Raw genomic sequence first — 20595 nt, forward strand, 5'->3', positions numbered from 1 at the left:
TGTCTTTTCCCCATTGTATATTCTTCCCTCCTTTGTCAAAGATTAAATTGTCCATAGGTGTGTGGGCTTATTTCTGGGCTCTCTATTCTGTTCCATTGATCTATGTGTCTGTTTTTGTGCCGGTACCACACTGTTTTGATTAGTAGTAGTATTTGTAGTAGCTTTGTAGTATTGTCTGAAGTCTGGGAGGGTTACGCCTCCTGCTTTGTTCTTTTTCCTCAGGGTTGCTTTGGCAATTCTGAGTCTTTTATGGTTCCATATGAATTTTAGGATTATTTGTTCTATTTCTGTGAAGAATGTCATGGGTAGTTTGATAAGGATCACATTAAATCTGTAGGTTGCTTTGAGTAGCATGACCAAGAAAGACTGAAATATGAAGCTGACTTTGTACCATGCTAGAGTGGTCAGTAAGCAACCATAATTATCATGCAACTTGTGTCCGTCTTTAAAGTGAGGATGAGACAGGCAAATACCTGTCAAAATCACATGGGTTGGACTTTCTCTTTTTACCTTCATAAGTTTAGTTCTTCGTAATTCAGAAACTTATTCTAGAGTTTGCTCTACATCAGTTAAACTAGTTGACAATAATCAAGTCAGTGGATTATATAAATCCTCTATAACAACAGACCAATATTAAAGATTTAGTTTCTATTGGAAATTATTGTATACAATTTCATAGACATATACTATTTGTCATAAAACACGTTTGCCAGCTGCTAGATCTAAATGAGCTAGGAAAGCTTCAGAAAAGGGGCTCCTTCTTCCAAAGAAATTGGAACTAATTAGAGTTTCAAAGCTATGAAAACATCAGCATGCACACTGATATTTACTTGCAAATGAGAGCACAGTGAACTTTCCTAGTTTGCATTACAGTTAGTTAGGGATAAAGCAAGTACCAAGATTATTTGCATTTATTTTTTGGTTGGTTTTTTTTTTAGTTTAATTTTCCATTTGTTGAGACTTACACTGTTGAAGAAGTAAAAGTTCACCCAAGGAGTAACAGCAGTGGACACAATCCAGAGGAAGAAGATGGACCACATGAAACTGCTACAGGAAGCAGTTTCCCTTGGAATGTAGATGGTGATTTAATGGAAGTTGCATCAGAGGTCCATGTTAGGTAAGTCTAATTATTTCACCATCTTGTACTATCAGTTTTGTGTCTGATAGACATATAAATGGAAGTTGCCGCCTTATAACTATCAAAACAGGCAGTTGGGCTAATTCTGTTTTAAATTCGTAAGTCAGGGAAGCATAAAAAGACACATGTACAATTTTAATAAATAAAGAAGTGTAACTTTGTATTTATTCACTAATTGTTATGTAGAACCAAAGCATTTTCTTTGGTTATGAGTCTCTCTACGTTGGCATTCTGAATTACCATTCTTCACAAACTATACACATAATGTACGTCTACAATTTCCATTTTGAATTTTTAAAAATGGATTAAGATCTCAAACCTTGTGATGCCATCTGAATAGCACAGATGGTTACAATTTAATCCCCCAGTCGTTTAAAATTTCCTTTTACCCACAACAAATACTGTAACACTTTGTGTTCAGCAGTTTGCTTTTATCGTCTTTCCAAAGCATACTTTACGTAAGTAAGAACAATTTTACATATTAACAAGAGCAATGGGTTATAAACAGGCTTGGGAACATGCAAACTTATTGTTGATAAGCATTATGACTCAGTGGGTAGAAGAAGTGTGCAGGGCTCCCTGAGGAGCCTGCTAGGTGTGAGCTTTCTACATGCATGGGTGACTGGGCTTTATAGGAATTACTGCTGCTGATTTATTAGGCCCTGCATTTTTTCCTAGATGGCAGCTCTGCCATGAATGTATGCTCATTGGCTATCATTAGATTTCTATTTGGTATTATGCACCACATTCGATAGAGGTTATGTGTGAAAAATAACAGCATGATAGGTTGATGAAATAATCATACATATTCTTATATTCTTTACAGAGTACACCCAAGACTTATCAATCTTTATGGAAAAAGCATGGAAGAAACGAATGCTTCCAAAGTAACATGTAGCTGTTTATAAGAGGAATGTGAAAATCAGAATTTTAATATGAAGGGATATTGTCATGTTTTAAACAGATATTTTAGTAAGGAGAAAACTATTTTTAAAAGAAATTAAAATTGCTATTTTTGATGTTACTGAAAATTAGCTTCTAGGCTTAAGACGTGAAATATATACAAAACGATTTAAATTCTGGTTTTGGGAAAGTATTTATTGGAATGGAAAGTAACTATTTCATATACTTGAAATTTAAACATGATATATCATAAACATGATATATCAATATTTAACCTAGATTAATTCCAAAATGAACTAATTTGGACTCCTGGATTTGAGTCCATCAATTCTGACGTTAAATTTCCTATAGCCTGATGCCAACAGACCACAGAGGTCATGTAAGAAAGACTGTCCTGATTTCTTGATGAGGTACGTAATCCAGTGGTATTAAATTACACAGCTAGGAAATGATATAACCAGAAATAGTACTATTTTTTCAAAAGCTCTCTAATACCTAGACTACTTGCCAAAAAGAAAAAAGATGGATTTTTTCAAAAGTTATAGTACCACTTTGGTGAATAGTCTCTGAAAGTTGAAAACGCAAAGTGGTAGGGTTTTAGGGTTTTGAAATCCATAATACACAAACTATTCAAAATATCTAACTGGTTAGAATCCTACCTGAAATGGTGTCATTTCTAGTAGGAAGGAACAAAATTTAAATTTCCTCAGGGATCATCCTTGAGAAAGCAATTCTAAATTTGGATTTGATTTTGGATTTGATTTTCCACCAATGAGCCTAGACATTTTCTTGAAAGAACTACTTGTTTTTTAATCATAAATAATCATAAAAAAACATAGTATCTTTTGTTCAAAGGGTTCTTTAAAATTGAATTAATTTCTATTGGTACACCCCCGAGTTCAGGAGGTTTCGTGCTCATTGGGTCCCACTGCTCAAATGTCTTCACAAGTTTCTGTGCATTTTTCATTCTCCAGCCACCAATTTGTGAACAGATAACTTACAGGAATTAAGTGGTCTGAGGAAGACAGCTGTGGGCAGGGACCTCCATGAAGAGAAATCCCCTTCCATAGTGGTAAAGACTGCCCTCTAACCTATCACTTCCTGTAACAGATTTCGAAAATTTGGCCACAACCTTCATATCAAGACAGATGTAGGGACAAATCAGAGGAAATTATTTTCTAGGGACAAATCAGAGGAAATTATTTTCTGGTGTTTATATATCAGCATTTAGTTCATACGCATGAATAAATATTACAAAAAGTGATTGTATTTGCAAGTGAAGAGGTATTTTAGACGCAGAAAAACTACTTCATTATAAAAAGTCTAAGATAACACCAACAAAAAACTTAAAATACTTCAGTCATCACTAAAACATGGAAATTTTGATGTCACATTTTTACCTGATACAAGCTAAATCTATATTTTTCAATTTTACAGTTAAATTTGCTTCTCTATATTTCCCTGAAGAAGCGAATGCTCTTATAGTACTGGTGAAAACACATTTCATACTTACGTTTGAGGAGAAAGGAGTAACATCTAAACAAGAATTTCTTTGCTGAATTTGATAGTCAACTGTTTAAACAGTATGTAATTTGTATGAAATACTGGTCCCCAATATGTTCTTTGCAGAGCTTTGATTTTTAAAAATTAGTGAGGTACAGTTTTCATATTTTACATATATCAGCTAAAGTGCAACATTCGATCTGTTTTAGAATATAAATTAGAATTCTAAGTACTGTTGTTTTTATAAACAAAAAATTTGATTAAAGATGGATTTTTACAATTTACTTTTCAGTACCTTTCCCTTGATAAAACTGTGTTATAGAAGGACTTACTGGATTTATACCTATATAAACATATATTTTCTCATAAAAACTTATGTATATATATGTACAGAAAGAAAAAATCAATAGCTGTATAAACAGTAATTATCCAGAAATTATCCCATTAAGCTCAAACCAGTGTATAACTTCAGTCTGAAGTTTGCTCATCAGGCCATAGTATTCATAGACTGCTGAATAAATGGTTGTTGATCAAAGGTTATAGGAAATATATTACAAATCAATGTCTTTAAAGATAAAATATGCTTTAAAATGATAATGTTCCTCTTCTATTCATTAGAAATTTGGGAACAGCCTTTCAAAAATTCTGCTAAATATTTCTAGAGAACATATTCCAAAGATCTATTAGAAATGAGTCCTTACCTATTTGGTGGAATTAATTTTACCAAAGCCAGCACATATGGTAAATAGTATTTCTTTTAAAGGAATGATACCTCAAAGTCCAAGTTTTCTCCAGTCGAGTTGTTTACTTCCTCAACGTAATTTTAATTCAGATGCACTCATTTCAAGGTATTGTCCAGGGATTACTTATCTTGGATAAGCTGATGCTTTAGTGTTTTTCTATCCATTTAAGAGCTGAAAGATTATCTTTTTGGATATATTAAAATATTACTTTTGGAGTTATTTTCTCTTAGAATAATCATTGCTTGGATTTTTCATCTGCATTAAGACATGTCACAAGGTCATGACTAAAAGAAGTACATAGAAGAAGTCTGAGGCAAAATTCACGGTTTCTTGTAAACAATGTCTAAATTTGTTTTAGTATACTGTAACCTGAGTCTGTTATTCTCTCAATTTGAAAGAAGTCTTCAATCATCTTTATTGCTTTTACTGTTAATGTAACTCCAACTGTCTCTTCTGTTTTCTTGTTGTAGGATAGACTTGTACTGTCTTTTGAAGAAGCCAGCCTGAAAATAGCATTAATCATGAACATTAGATATTTGATATGAGTATAATAAGAGTCAATGCCAATTGTAGTCAGTAAAACTTAGTTTGGGAAATATTGGGTTCAAGAGCATTGTTTTGTTGTTACTGCAGGATTTCTCAGTGATGCACACTCTCCAGAACTGAAGTTCAACATAGAACGTGCAGTGTTTGCCCAATGCTTAGAAAGAACATCCTTCAAAACTTTTGTTATAGTTTGAACATCTGTTGAAGTTATCTTTAAGAAGGCATATTTTTCTAGAAAGACAGTGGTACTAAAGAGAAATATGCAATCAATCAGTATAAGAATTAACATTAAAAATGCTGAAATCTAGTAACGGAGTGACAAGTTGGCTTTGAGAAGATCAAGAATGGCATTTTGAGTGGTTTAATAACAATGGTAATTATTAAAGGCTTACCTTCCACATAACATATGAAATCAATAAAAGTAAAATAAGTCCAAGTAGCAAGCTACTTAAAATAATCGCTATAGTGAAGTGGCGTTTGGGTCTTTGATGATGTAGTCCTTCGAGTAGAACCTACATAAATTAAGCAAAATATAGAAACACCAGTTTAAAACCTTGCCTCTATTTCGTTTGAAGCCACGATCCCCAATAGTATTCAGAATAACCCATCCCATTCTCTTGCTGGTCTAACACAAACCATAGGAAACATTGGTAATTGTTTAGCAGAAACAGGGTGTGCAAGGGGCTTATCTGTGGTTCTTCCTCCAATCCATCCTACCAAAATCACCTCCTGAAAGAGCTATGTCATGCCTTCCTGGCAGTTGTAGAAAATACCAATCCCCTGTAAAGTATTTTAGGCTCGCCATGATTTTCCTGACCAAACACTAGCAATATTTTTTCCCACAATGTTTACGTTTTGGTTAAAAAGGTAATAATCTTACATGTGCAACATTCTCATCCTTGTTTAGTTCAATAACTTTTGGATTTGGCTCTGGAAAAGCTGTTGCTCTTATTTCAAACTTCAGGGCTCTAGTCTCATCCTGTTTAATAAATAAAACAAAAAAGATCACTGTAGCCTGATACATCGTTTTGTTTCATGAAAACATAGAGCAGGTAAGAATCATGAGAAACTACTTCCATTCTAAAGGTTTTCACAAGTTATCTTCTCCGGTTTCACCATTTGTAGTTAATTGCAATGCAATGCTTCCTTTGGTTCCAAAGGCATGTCCTTGGTATTAATTTATATGGCATCACTTTGTTGAAATCCTTTCATTAAACGTGGCTGCTTTGCAGAGAACTACGTGGCTGCTTTGCAGAGAACTTGATTTAAATGCTTATAATTTTTAATATTTAAATACTATTTGATAATTACCAGTGTATTTTTACCTTAGCTATTGAATTTTTATTCCCAAAGAAGACTTTCTTTGTCTGATAAACATTTCCTCAAATTAATTTTATTTGGGCTTGTTTTTCTTAATAGTGTTGTCATCTTTCTGCTCTGATCAAATACAGATTAGTGTACCAAATATCATAATGAAAAAATCTGGTACAAATATTTATAACATTCAAAAATAAAATCAGTGGCTGAACTCAGAGCTTTACTGTCTAACAAACAGAGGGCTTTATCACCCAGAATCCAGAGCTTGGTTGGGCATCTGTGGACAGGCTCCATAGACTCTAAGGATCTTTGAAGTTGTATTCAAAATCGAGGTATTTCTTATTTTTCATATGTGCGTTCATTAGGGTAGATGAGAATACATTCTTTTGTCAAATTCTTAAGTTAAAACTACTGTGTAAAGGTTATTTAACATTTTGGAGAGAACATGTAGAATTTTAGGGCTAAAAATAAATTATATACTTTATCTGGAGCAGTTTTTTTCAACAGGGATGATTCTGTACCCTCAAGGAGAGTCAGCTATGTCTGGAGCCATTTCTGGCTGGCAGGGCTCGGGAGGGGGTGTACTGCCATTTAGTGGGGAGAAGCCAGCGATGCTGATGAATATCCTACAATGCACAGGACAGCCCCTGACAACAAAGAAGCATTTGGTCCAAAATACTACTAGTGCCCGCTGTTGAGAAACCTGGCCCTCAAAAAGAGTACGAAGGGAGGCTGCAAAAGTTTAAATAACTTGCAACTAGAACAGACAGCTCTTATTTCCCTGTCTGGTGCGTGTTCCTCTTGACCACCTTGTGGTAATTTCAACTACTCCTCTTAACAAAACATAATAGCTCTCATTTCCTTTGGCTTACTCTGTGTTGTGCACTAAGTGCTTTATGAAAATCATCTAATCTGCGGCAACCCTGAAAAAGAGATAATTACCCATATTAATCTGATAAGGAAACTGAAGAACAGAACTCCAGATAAAACCAATGATCTCAAAGTACTTCTCATAAATATGCATACTGCTTCTTAGGAAGAAGTCCAACATGTATTTAGTTAATTTTTAATTCAACCTTTCAAAGTTCATCTTCTTTAAAAGCGTGTTTGTGTTTTACTGTTGTTGATAAATTCTGATGTTTTAGTTTGATTTTCTGGAAGTCAATTTTTAGCAAATATATAAATCTATACGATACACAACAGTAGGTTTTCAAGCATGAAGTAATTTGGAAAAGATATATAAAATGTTAAAGCAGCTAACTTCTCTAATTTGATCAAGGTTCATAAATAGTTGGACACATGCTTTCTAAAATCTCTTAATTATATAGTCTATTTTACAGTCTTAGTAATCTGTTTAATTAATGGAACAGTTTTGGAGTTTCGCTCCAGATTTTACATTCATTCATACCGTCTTAATTTGTTGAATGCCTCTTTACATACCATCCTACCTGTATAAGATGGTCGCGTTTGTAGATTCTATATGAAATCTTATCCACAAGGTTGTCACTGTATCATAGACTTACCATTTCTAAAATGGATGGCCGACCCTCCAACTGAATGTGAACACTGGCTTCTTTTCCACTGTCCATTTTCCCAAAATTGCATGAGAAAGTTAAACAATGTGGATCAGCTTTCATGCAGTACTTGAAAAGAATACAAAAGAGCTATGTTAAAATTTCAACATTTCTTAAAAAGATGGCTAAAATATTTAGATGGCTAAATATACGTGGAATTCAAGATCTGCTCCCCTTAGTGGCATTTTGCAAAAACTTATCTTGATATAAACATGGAATTAAAGCTATGCTTTCATTAGTGGCACTTAAAAATTATCTCGTTTTAAACAAAACACAAATGTTTAGTAAATTAACAAAAACAAAGTATTCGAACTAGATCACATGTTTTCATTATTCTTATGAACTTAATCTTCTGGGATAGAAAAAGTAAGACATCTAATCTGAGTCTTGCTAAGTTACATGTTCTATGTTCATGGTAAAACTTGGATCATTGTAAGGGCTTTCTTGGGTTTTTTTCCCCATACATTCACTAAAATGAAAATACTGAAAATTAATTTCATGCCACAAAGGCCGTTCAGCTGAGGACAGCATCTTGACCCGCAAAGGGTCTGACACAACGTCTGGTTGGCATAAGTTGGGCACTTGTTGCATAAATAATGAAAGTATATTGTATATATTTAACCCTGGGTGTCTCTCAACTCTCCAGTCATGCCTGTTCCTCACACACAAGAACATTACCTGAACTGGCTTCTCTCCGATACTCAACTGACAGTTCAAAACCCCTTGGTTCATGGGTTTAAGTGTTTCAGTTCTGTAGGTTGGAAAGCAAAAATTACAACCTGAAAAATTGAAACTTACCAGTAGCCTCTTATCCGTCTTTGATAAAAATTTGAATATATCTTTCAGGGTCTCCATTGTGCCTTTTTTCTGATCTAAGGCACACTTTCTTTGGTAATTCTTGAAATGGCATTCTCCGACAGTAGTCTGCAAAGAAAGAAAGAAAAATCTTAGCCAATATTGGAAAGAACAACAGCTACATGGCTTTAAAACTTACCTTTTAAAGCTTACCTTTCCTGAAATATATCAAGTACTTCTAAAATTGTGTGAAAATATTTTTGATATGGGAGAGATTAAATCTCTGTGGCAAAAATTGCAACAAAAACCCAGAAAACTTTTAAAGGGTTGGATATAGGTCCCAAATTGATCAAATGGCCTTAACCTTACAGAAATTAGGGCAATATGAAAAATGGACATTGGAACATTAGCATTATATTGAACATTTCTTTGGCTTTAGACATACAACAAAGTGTTCTAAAAGCATGCCCTACCATCTAAATCTGGGATTCAAGTACGATTTTTAAGGATTATATATCAAATCTACTGAGTAGGTTTCTTTGTCGATTGTCTTAAAACTGGGAACGTAAAAACAATTCTGATAGAATCATCAACACAAGAATATTGATTCTTAAGTAGCTATTTGAATATCAATAAAAGGCTGAAGTACTGCTTTTTCAACAGTGGTCTCAAGCTTTATGGAGAATTCCACCAATTAAATTACTTCCACAGGTCCCTATCACAAAGAAAATCTACCAAAGATGGTAGAGCATAGTTCTGTTATTGTGTTAAGTCACATGTAGAGGTTCCACGGTAATCCTGCCATTCTAATGCAGTATTCAAAGTGTACACAATAAATGCATGGTGCATTCATAGTTTAGCCTAAGTGTGACTGAAGTAACAGAAATCTCCATTTTATTCTAATATCACTTAGAATAAAGGAAGGAACACATTTTTACCTGGACATCCAAAATGTTGAACAGTTTATCAGTTTGGGGAATAAAAGAATTTGGTATCGTTATTTCCACACTGATATTTGGAGCCATGCTTTGGCCAGTGTTGATAACCTGACAAGAAGAAAGAAAATTTAAACACTCAAAAAATACTTTTTATAGAAGTACAGATACCAATGAACTTTTCAGGTGAACCCATATATTTCATGTAACATTTATAATGGTGGGGGTTTGTAGTAGCTGGCAGCTGCACGGCAAAAGGAGACAGAATATCCATAGTCAGAACTTTAAAACGTTTGTTAATAATATAACTAGTCATCGTTCCTAGACCTCTCCTTTTGGTGCCGATTAGACCAAACTGTCTACACTGATGGTTTACTGCAGAAGTAGTCTGAGGGAAAAGACATCAATAATATACAGTTGACCCCTGAACAACTCAGGGGGATTAGGGTCACTGACCTCAGCACAGTTGAAACTCCTGATATAATGTATAGTCAGCCCTCTGTATACATGGTTTCTCTGTAGTCACAGATTCAACCAACCGTGGATTGTGTAGTACTAGAGTATTTACTATTGAAAAAAAATCCACATATAAGTGGACCCGTGCAGTTTAAACCTGTGTTGTTCAAGGGCCAACTGTACCTTGGTATGGCACATTATAGATCTCAAAAACCATGATCGGTTGTCCTTATAACTATCCCATGAGGTGGGCTGACATTTTATTATTTGCCATCTCAGGAAAATGCTGAGGTGTTAATGTTGTCACCAAGATGAGAGTTAAAAAGTGACAAGAAGCGGGACCAAAACCCAGGTATTCTAATTCTAAATTCTATCTTGGTTTCACAAAGTCACTCTGTGCTGAGAGGATAATCAGCAGCGTAAGTGAATAAAAGTAGTTTAACTTCAGGAAAATTATCATGCTGATGCACTCAGAAAATCAGAAGAGGGTAGGATATTGGGTTTTAGAAAAAAACCAGTTTTTTAATAATGCGTAAGGGGAAGATATTTCATTATTGTTGATAAATCTGGGGTTTGCAGAAAGCTGAAGAAGGAAATGGGGCCAAAATATTGCCTCCTGAGAACTATAAAACCAACACAGTAAGTCAGAAAAAAGATGTGCTACGATATCTAAATGAAATAGCATGACTCAAAGACTCGCAATAATCTTCTGAACGCACACGACGTAAATAAAGAGACAGAGTATCTCTGGGCTTTGGGACAGGTGGTAACTGCCAGGCCTTGGAAGCACAGGGCAGTTGCAAAAGGCAATGTCAGCAATGGGGACCCAGCAATGCCCAGACCTTTACACAAGGTCTTCCTGACGCCAGCAAATAACCAAGCTCACTTACAATATTCTTTATCCATTTTCGCCTAATAGCATTTAGACCTCCGAGAACATCTTCGTACTTGGACAAGTCACCAAGCCTACAGGCTGAAAGAATCTCCACGCCCAGTCACTCCATTGTAACTTAACTAGACAATACTTAACTATTATTTGTAACGTAATAAATAGGCCTACTAGAGTCCAACTCAGTTTCTGTTTATCAGAGTACAAACCCCCACCGGAGTGTGACAGGAGCATTTTGGGGGTCTTCAAAGTAGAGGGCGACATTTTTCCAACACTAGGGTATACTAGTGTAACAACAACTTGAGTATGGACTCAAAAGAATTTTGAGGTCGTTCTTCTTCCACAGATTGGGGCAGTGGCCCAGGAGTTTGCATTTTGGATAAGCACCTCAAGTGATTCTGATACACATTTTGAAAAGCATTGCCTTACAAAATATCACAATGTACCTAAGGCAGATTCATTCACAGCCTGTAGATTGTTATATAGCTCTTGAGAATGTGTGAGCAGTGCTTTCGGTTCAAAAAATGTTTTTGTGGACATTATCTCCAATTATTTGCTCATTATCAACATCCATGCTGTAACGAAAATTTCAGTTTGACTGTAAAAAGTGTTTAATGAAGTTTTAGCTTTATATTAGTATGTTAATACTTCTGGATGATGATAATACTCTTTCCTTTTTAAAAAGATTATTTAATAAATGATGCATCACTTGTCATGGGTCATATACCAATGGCTTGAAAGGCTGACCAAGCAGACCTTAAATGGAGATGTGGAGGTAAAAGCTTCCTTTACTTGGTAAGGTTAGGACTTGTATGAAGCTTGGACCACGAAGAGGTTTCACTGATTTGCACCCAAAGATGCCTTTTCTTGACCTATTCTGATTTCTGCATGCATCTTTAGCATTCCTCCCATAACTTTGCCTATTTCAGGCATTACCTCTGTTCCCAGGAGGCACTTACTGTAAGGAGAGGTAGTATAAGGAGAGGTAGTATAAGGAGAGCGGGCTCAGTAACAGGGACAAGATGAATGGGAGAGAAGGCGCAGGGGCCCACCAGGCAAGGGCATGAGCCCTGCTGCAGTTCCCTTCTCGCCCTCAGCCAGCTGAGGTGGCCCAAAGCTGAGGGACGCCACACATATATGATGTCCTCTGGAGCAATGCATCGGTAACATTCTTTGAGTTTGTTACAAATATCAGCACAATCAACTTTTCTTACGTGGAAAGTGAAGTTCATTTTCTCTGCCATACACATTTCAGGCTCATTTTCCTCTTTTGGTCCATACACAAACGAAGTTGGGTTTACAAACCTGCCAGAAATGAATTCAGATTTAATTTAACTGTCTTATTTGATGAGGTATGAGAAACAGTCTTTCTCTCTCTAGTCTAAATATAGCATACCTCTTAAATATCCCTTAAATATGCCATCATTCAGACGACAGGTGCCTCTAAGTACCATGGAATACTTTTGGTTTCTTGTAAAGATAAGAATTTTAGGGAAAATGTAAGGAAGTTAGAAAGCCACGTGCTCTGACTGGGGTGATAATTTCTCTTCCCGCCAATATCCTTTGCCTTCCCAATACTGCCTGGCTCACTCTAGTGACCATTCCTTCTCTCTCAGCCCTCAAATGCTTCAAGCAAACTTGACGAATATGAGATAAATTCTTAGCTTTTCCCTAGGGCTCCACAGTATCCTCCTGTATTTCAATCTAGCTGACAGATGTCTGAGTGATTTCTTATCACCCCCAATTCCTGCTGGCTATTTGTAATGGACCCCAAGTCTGGGGAACAATTCAAACATCAAGAAGTAGGGCAAATTTTTGTTAGGATACAAGGTTGTCATTCCTTTACCTGAGATGAGACATACGCACGGTCAGTAACGAACTTTAAGACATATTTTTCTAGGAAAATCCCGACTCCCCAAGTTGCTAATATTTGGCAGCTAATATGAGGTAATATGTTAGAGACTCTTTTACAGAGGAAAGAAATGAGAAATATTCCAATGTTGTAGATTTAGGCAGCTTAATAGTTGCGGAGCATCCCTTGCTCAAAATGAGATGTGGACGATGGAAAAGCAGGAGGACACACTTATAACAGAATCAAGGAGGCGAGGTAAGCATTCGAACCCAGGCAACATGCAATTGACTTCCCTTTGCTCCCCACTACTCGCCCTTGAATGGATTCCTCTTTCCTCCGCTGGTTTTATCTCACAAACTGGAGAATCAGTTCCATCGGGTTCGGACACTATTTTTATGTAACTGTATGCCACCTTTATGGGTGGTTAAAAATGACTAGGGATGCTTTATAGTTGGGGCAGCTAGAAAAGCTCATCTATTTGTCCTGTGTCTCATATTGTCTATGCTTTAAAAATGTGGTTTTAAACAAAGATTAGTAGGCTCAATAATTTCCAGTAAAATCATGAAAGGTTTTCATGATACTCCTTTAATTCCTTCTCTTCACATCTCCTTCCTGAGTCATAGGAGGGTCCATTCAAATTACTAAAATTGTGAGGAATCAGTGACTGCTGGGCTGTGGGTAAGGAACTCTGTAATTCACGGACATAAAGAGGGGACAAGGGAGCCGGCTCTCTTGTATCTCAATTCATCTGCCACGCAGGTAGGTGCGGGGTCTGCACAAGGGCGATTCGGCCAACCTTCCACTTCTCTGAACTTCACACTTGCCCTGGCCACTGAGCATGATACAAAGTGCACGCCGGCACTCTGGGGCCCTGGCCTGCACGGTGTACCGCTGAATGGTTGGACGTGGCCTCCTATTGGGCTTTTCCAGTAAGAAATCTCCTCCATTGGGGCATTAGTTTGAGGTGGTCTCAGTGATGACTACAGAGTGGGTTAAAATAACGAACACCTAAGCAATGGGCTGCAACACCGAGGTAATTGTTAAGAGACAGAAACAGCACATGATCTTTTCTTAAAAAACTTTAAATAGGCTTTTGACCAGTAGTTTAAGAAGCAACAGAATTCAAAATCGGCTCAGAATTTTACAGGAGTCCTCCATATCTACTCACCCATGAACAGTTAGCATGACTTCATACTTGAGAGGTACTGTTAAAGTCGCTTTGTTACGCTTCACGTTGCCTGTTTCTCCTTCATTTTCGCTACAGAAGCAAATAGAAAACACCCTCTTAGAATCCAGTCAGCACAAAACTTCAGAGGGAACTAATTACGGCCCATGTATACCTAATGTACTTGGAGGTTGGTTTCAAAAATGCTTTTTGAGGAGCGGGGATAAAAGTAGACGCGGTAGTAAGAAATCTTTATGTCAGAGTTGGCAGAAATTTGCTCTCGTTATTTACGCGGTTATTTGCTTCTATGCTATAAAACCCTATGTTAGAAGGGTTTTTTGTTTGTTTAACAGATCACATAAAGGAAGTTTTCTCCTGCAGACAATGGAACACAGCTCCATGGTTCCCCTAAGGTCACCTCCCTTTTCTCTCCCCAAAAGTCCGGGGTTCATTTCCTTTAACACAGTTGTTTTTTCATAATGAAATATACCAGGCGGCATGCACTGTGATGTTGAGATCCTCTTCTGCTCTGTTGAGTGAGCTGGCATCCAGAAGAAAGCTAATATCTGTCTGGAAAACACAGGGAACGCTCATTTTAAAACTAATCTAGGCACATATATACAGTGGAATATTACTCAGCCATAAAAAGAAACGACACTGAGCTATTTATAATGAGGTGGATAGAGCTAGAGTCTGTCATACAGAGTGAAATAAGTCAGAAAGAGAAAGACAAATACCGTATGCTAACACATATATATGGAATTTAAGGGAAAAAAATGTTACGAAGAACCTAGGGGTAAGACAGGAATAAAGACACAGACCTACTAGAGAATGGACTTGAGGATATGGGGAGTGGGAAGGGTGAGCTGTGACAAAGCGAGAGAGAGGCATGGACATATATACACTACCAAACGTAAAACAGATAGCTAGTGGGAAGCAGCCGCATAGCACAGGGAGATCAGCTCGGTGCTTTGTGACCGCCTGGAGGGGTGGGATAGGGAGGGAGGGAGGGTGGGAGGGAGGGAAGGAGACGCAAGAGGTAAAGAGATATGAGAACATATGTATAACTGATTCACTTTGTTATGAAGCAGAAACTAACACCATTGTAAAGCAATTATACTCCAATAAAGATGTAAAAAAAAATAAAAATAATCTAAAGTTTGTTTTTACAATCTGAATTTTAGTTTTTCTTATTACTTATGTTCTGTGAAATACAGATAGGAAATGATGTCCTTACAAGCATAGGCTAACCCTCACTCAGAGAACTACGGGGAAGCTGTCGGGTCTGCGGCGATTTTAAAGCAGCAGCATTTCCACGAGTGACGTTCAGAGACAAAGCCCCCTCTGAATGTAGATAGGCAGGTCCAGACTGACAAAATTAGAGATGCTTTAACAACTTGAGTGGGCACTCTTGCCAGAAACACCTTTTAGTAGAGCACAGGTGACACGCCTGGCAGATAGGACCACCCGGGGTGGAGTTGGGGGAGTGTTGGGGAAGGGTGAGGCTGGGCAGCGGAATTGATCGACACATTCACCTGCCCGTCCTGACACAAACAGGCGCCCCCTTCTTTCTCTTTCTTTTAAACAGTGAACATTGCCAAGAATATAAACACAATCTCAAAGATCTCAAGCCCAGTTGGTTTGGGTTTTATTTCATTTAGCTACTTACTCTTAGTAAATAATAAAAACGACAACAACAAATTATTTGTATGCAGCACAAACATAAGGAAACAGAAAATATTTTATATTCATGTCAGTAACAAAAACTATAAATGCTAAATGCTTACCCTTGATAGATGATCTACATATATATAGCCAACCCTGCAGTCAAGTTTTACTGTGCCAGAGCTGTCTGTTACTTCGCAGTTTATTTGTTTCTCCTCCTAAAAGGAAAATGAAATAACTGGTTTAAGTAGGTAGGGAATGAGAAGTTCATAACATATGTTTAAGGATGGTTTTTGAAAAGAAAATCATCCCTGAATACTTTCTTGGAAGACTGTTTTCTGTTTACTTTGGGGATAAATCAATAGGAATATAAATACACTACATAAATATGTGTGTACAAGTATAGATTCACTCTAATATTCACATACATTCTCCACAGAATAATTCCTGGACTTGTAGCTTTCAACCATGTTTCTGTGTTCCCTAACTCAAGGTTCCTTGAAAAATCACGAAGCAAGGAATTCGTAAGGTCTATATTTCATCGGCTGCCTTCTGTCTGCGTTGTGAGAATGTGATAAAGGTATTTAATTATAACTGTAATCACAATTATATATATATTCAAATATTCAGGGAAATATAAATTTATATACATCTCACAGATGTATATTTTCCTGAATAACTGAGTTTTTCCTCTTACCATTGCAAACAGGCTCCCAAAGCTCTAGAGGAAGTGGGTAGTAGATATTTATAAGAGGTCAAAGGCCTTTCTAAATGTCCTTAGTGTGAAGAAATGGTCTCTGGATAAGAGATGGGTAAATTTTCTAAGGGACAGAGGAGCATCCACGGAGAAAGTGACTGAGACTTTTCTCTTTCAAATTTAACATTATTAATACCTCACTGACGGATCTAAGTGCTCATGACTGAGGCACAGTGGTAAAAAAAAAAAAAAAAAAAAGGAAAAGGTCTCCAGATGCTCCAAACTCTTGCAGGAAAGGAGAAACTTGCCTACAATCTGGTTGACACCAGGATTTTGGAATTTGACGCTGGTTCTAGCATTTTGGAGGTCCTCTGGGATCGAGACAGTGTATGTGACCTTAAAATGCAGAGCAGTAACTCTGAGAGCCCAGCATGAAGGACCAATATGGCCCGTGTAGAGACCCCAACCACGAGGAGCACCATCACAGCAGCAGATGAGGTTGTACCAGCGAGAAAAGCAATGACACCCAGGCAGCTTGCTTGGATAACTGGACAATCGCTTCTGTCTCATAGTAGCATTGGTAAGCAGGAAGCTGACTCTCTTGATCTCAGTCAGATCCCAAGGAACTTTCCATTTTGATTAGGGGCAGAGAGGAAAAAAATTACTGGAAGCCCGAGTGATAAGTCTGAATATTAAGACTCATACGCCAAATATTTATACCTCAAATGATAAAGTGATTTATACATTTACATTCTTTAAAAGTTAAGTAAAATATCATGTAGTATCATGCTACTGTAGTTTTCGATCCTTACCAGATTTAAAATCTTAATGAAGTAAAGACCAGTGGGTAGTCTGATATGCAGAGTTGTCTCATATGCATCATCTCCGGCATTAAATAAGGACACGTTCAACATTAATGTCTTCATACTTCCAACAGCAAGATAGGTTTTATTTTCATGTGGCCTAAAAATTAAGTACGATTTAGTTTTTGTTTGGAACTAAAAATCCCATCTCTTCATTTATGTATCCTGAACATAAAATACTAATTTGGAAGCACAGCCATAGGAGATGACCCCATGCAAGTAGATGTAAATCCATTGTAAAAAGAACTCAGTTTCCCAGGTTTCAGATAAATTCAGTTAGTTATTACACAGGAAAAGTTTTCTAATTTAGTTATAATTAAACTAGTCTGCTTTCTGTTTAACTTCTTGCTTCTATCATTTTAGCATATTTTTCTCATTATTTCAAAATATTTTCCTAAAAGAAAAGATTTTTTTCTTTCTTCATTCTTGAGTAGACATTGAACTAGCTGCTGCCAAAGTCAAAGGAGAATAGACTATTTCCACCAAAATGGAGGATGCTCTGGTGGAAGTGCGCATGGCATGGGAAAGGACTGCTATGGCCAGCATGTGGGTGCCACTAAAATCTGTTGAACTAGAATTAATTTCTTAAGGCAGGCTGGTCACCTCTACCAATAACTAGACCAAATTAAAAACAGAATTGTGGAAGTGTTTCACCATCTTGTGAAGTGGAAAGGGAACACCGCTACAAATCCAAACACATAAGTGAGTTCAAGTTCTGGCTCTGGCCCCTGTTCTTCTGGGGGAGAGGCCATTTAGCATTTTAAAGACTCAGTCACCCCACCTGTAATAATAACTACTGTTCAGTGAAGATATGACTCATGCACATTCCATGAAACCCCAAGGAACCTGAGGTTTAAGAAATGTATTCAAGGTACCACAGCTAGAATGTTCTAAAGTCTCAAGGCAACCCATTCCCTTTACTGATTAGATGGTTAGAAGAGCTCAGAACCTGCTACAGAATGTCATGATTCTGTAAGCTGTCCTCAAAAACAGACACTCTTAGATATCACAGTATTTAAATTAAAAAAAAATTAGTTCAACCAGAGAAGAGTTATGACCCAAAGCAAAATATCAGATGAGGATAACCATAACAATAAGAAAGATATTCACCTAGCAACTAGAGTTTAGAAAACGCTTCTTCAATAATGCCTACATTGTATCATTCTAATCAACATCTGTATTTGTGTCTGAATAAACTATTTATGGAAATGTTAAACACATAATAGGCATTTAGTAGTTATTTGTGAGTTGACTTAAGACAGAATGTTTAAGGACAGAGTTAAAGAACAAGTTTCAAGATTGATGCTTTTAAGCATTACTTGAAGATGAAGAATGACTTTAACTGAAAGCCCTTGTATAATAATCGCTACATCTATTACTCCCACATACAAAAATCGTATAACAAATTCCCAGCTTTGTAGAGCTTACAAAGGGCAGATTTATAAACAGATGTAAACAGATATTAGAAATACTTGAAAAGAGTTATGAATAAAGGGCTCTGGGACCAGGGCGGGGACCCATTTCGCCTGGGGGTAGCAAAGGCATGTTGCTTCTTGCTTTTGTACTATTCTAGTTATTTAGGTTGAGCTGAATGAAGATTAAAATTTCTTTTCTTAAATAAAGAACATCTGAAAATTTCATGATTGAACTGGCATAACCTTGGATTATACTCTTAATCGATTTGTCAAGTCCTCTTCCAATTTTCACACTACTGGGGGCGGGTGGTGGTCACTTTGCAGAAAGCAAACTTGATAATGTCACGTGTCTGCTTCCTTTCCTCCAGTGCTTTCAAGGTAGAGTTCTGATTAGTGCAGCAGATGCAGCCTGAAAGAGCTGGCCGTGCCTTACTTTCCACTGCACAACCCATTCCTTCCCTTTAGCCATGCTCACCTACAAACAGGGGTCCAAACACCTGTGTTTTGTGTCCTACTTCAAGCCATCCCTCTGCCTTCAATCCCTTCCCTCTTCATGTTATCTGGTTAACTTATACTTGTTCTTCAAGACTCAGCTTGAGTGTCAATGTTAAGAGTCCTCAGAAGTTCTTCCAGTTGATACTTATTGCTAAGCCCCTTTGCCCAGCATTGCATCCTCCCTAACAGAAGTGGCTTCTCTCTCTGCCACTTTCCCACACACTGGGCAACCCTCTAATGCAATATGTTCACACTGTCTGGCTTTTCTCACCACTAGAATAAGTTCTCTTGGAGAAAAGGTGCCGGGTCACGAATATCACTGTTTTCTCAGAGGCTAGCAACACAGTGTTCAAAATATATGTGTGGTATGTAAGTGTATCAAACATTAAAAAGGGCTGGATAACACTAAAAAAAAAAGTCTGAAAGATTGAGGAAATTACTGGATAAGTGACTGTTAAGAGTTCATGAACTCATTACACATTCTATGAAATTAGAGCCATGCTTATCTGTTCTGTGACGGTATGCAAATTCCAAATGTTTCATTAAGATAAAGTAAATATCTACTACTACCACATTCATGGGATCTATACCCCGCCCATATAACCTAATGTTTTAGTGGCAATACAACTACTGAGTTGACCAATAAATTAATGGCAACATGGATACTGTTTGAGTTTGAATTTGAGAAGCAAATTATTATGAACCTCAGAATCTACAAACAAAATTATTATAATTTTGAACACTTCCCCCCACTTTGATACTTCTAATATATCTATGAGAAATTGGACATTTCACTTAATACCTAAAAGTTCTCCCCTTCTTATCCTAATTGTTTTTCACTTTAAACCTTCTTATCAAGGTAGGACATACATGTAGAAAAATGCACACAACCTAAGTGTAGAGCTCAGCAAATTTTTATAAACTGAATACATGTGTGAAACCAGCACCCAGATCAAGAAAACCATATTGCCAGCACCAAAGAAATACCCTTGTGCCCCCTTCCAATTCTTGGCCCTACCCACCATCTTGCTTTTACTAGTATAGACTGGCTCTGCCCAGTTTTATATTTCACATAAATGGAATCACTGAGTATGTAATCTTGGAGTATCCAACATTCTTTACTCAAAATTTTGTTTTTAAGTTTAATCTATATTGATGCATGGAGTTGTAAATCGTTTCTTCTCATTGGTGTGTATACTAATTTTTGTAAATATGCCACATTTTATTTATCCTTTCAACTATTATTGGGAATTTTGGCAATTACAGTTTGGAGCCTTTATAGTTTTTCAGTAAACATATATACATAATTCCATTGTGTCAGTCTGTCTGTCTGTCTATGAGCAGGCCCTTATGGTTTATTAACCCAGGACTAATTCCTGAAAAAAACCTCTAAATCTGGCTAATTTGGGCAACCAGCTCATATTTTACTAACAAATTACATTAAAAAAATAAAATACACTCTAAGGAACCATATTTAAATAATAAAAATGTCCTACAGGATTATCATATAAAAGAAAGCATACCAGAGAGTAGGGGTTCAAAAACTGCTGCCTGAAGGCCAAATTGGGACCGCTGCCTTAAAGGTCCTTAAACCTTTATGTTCCAATAAAGGTTTATTGGAACACAGCCATGCTCTTTCGTCTG

At 36.8% G+C, this 20595-nt stretch overlaps 2 protein-coding genes across 4 annotated transcripts in view; one reads left to right on the top strand and one right to left on the bottom strand.

Annotated features, from left to right (window-relative positions):
* Positions 1-4216, top strand: part of CERKL (ceramide kinase like) — a 147241-nt gene extending 143025 nt beyond the window's left edge. For all 3 annotated transcript variants that reach the window (XM_032636531.1, XM_032636532.1, XM_032636530.1), the window contains 2 exons: positions 939-1117; positions 1965-4216. In XM_032636531.1, the coding sequence (XP_032492422.1) occupies positions 939-1117; positions 1965-2046 (261 nt within the window). In that variant the 3' untranslated portion in view covers positions 2047-4216. The remainder of the gene's footprint in view (positions 1-938; positions 1118-1964) is intronic.
* ITGA4 (integrin subunit alpha 4) overlaps positions 1278-20595 on the bottom strand; it is an 89460-nt gene continuing 70142 nt past the window's right edge. The window contains exons 18-28 of the mRNA XM_032636527.1: positions 16991-17141; positions 15604-15699; positions 14307-14386; positions 13820-13909; positions 12014-12104; positions 9458-9565; positions 8523-8648; positions 7674-7793; positions 5714-5812; positions 5226-5345; positions 1278-4790 (exon numbers count right to left, since the gene is read on the bottom strand). Coding sequence (XP_032492418.1) covers positions 4692-4790; positions 5226-5345; positions 5714-5812; positions 7674-7793; positions 8523-8648; positions 9458-9565; positions 12014-12104; positions 13820-13909; positions 14307-14386; positions 15604-15699; positions 16991-17141 — 1180 coding nt within the window. The 3' untranslated portion in view covers positions 1278-4691. The remainder of the gene's footprint in view (positions 4791-5225; positions 5346-5713; positions 5813-7673; positions 7794-8522; positions 8649-9457; positions 9566-12013; positions 12105-13819; positions 13910-14306; positions 14387-15603; positions 15700-16990; positions 17142-20595) is intronic.

Source organism: Phocoena sinus, chromosome 7, assembly GCF_008692025.1.
Source record: "Phocoena sinus isolate mPhoSin1 chromosome 7, mPhoSin1.pri, whole genome shotgun sequence".
Classification (NCBI taxonomy): domain Eukaryota; kingdom Metazoa; phylum Chordata; class Mammalia; order Artiodactyla; family Phocoenidae; genus Phocoena; species Phocoena sinus.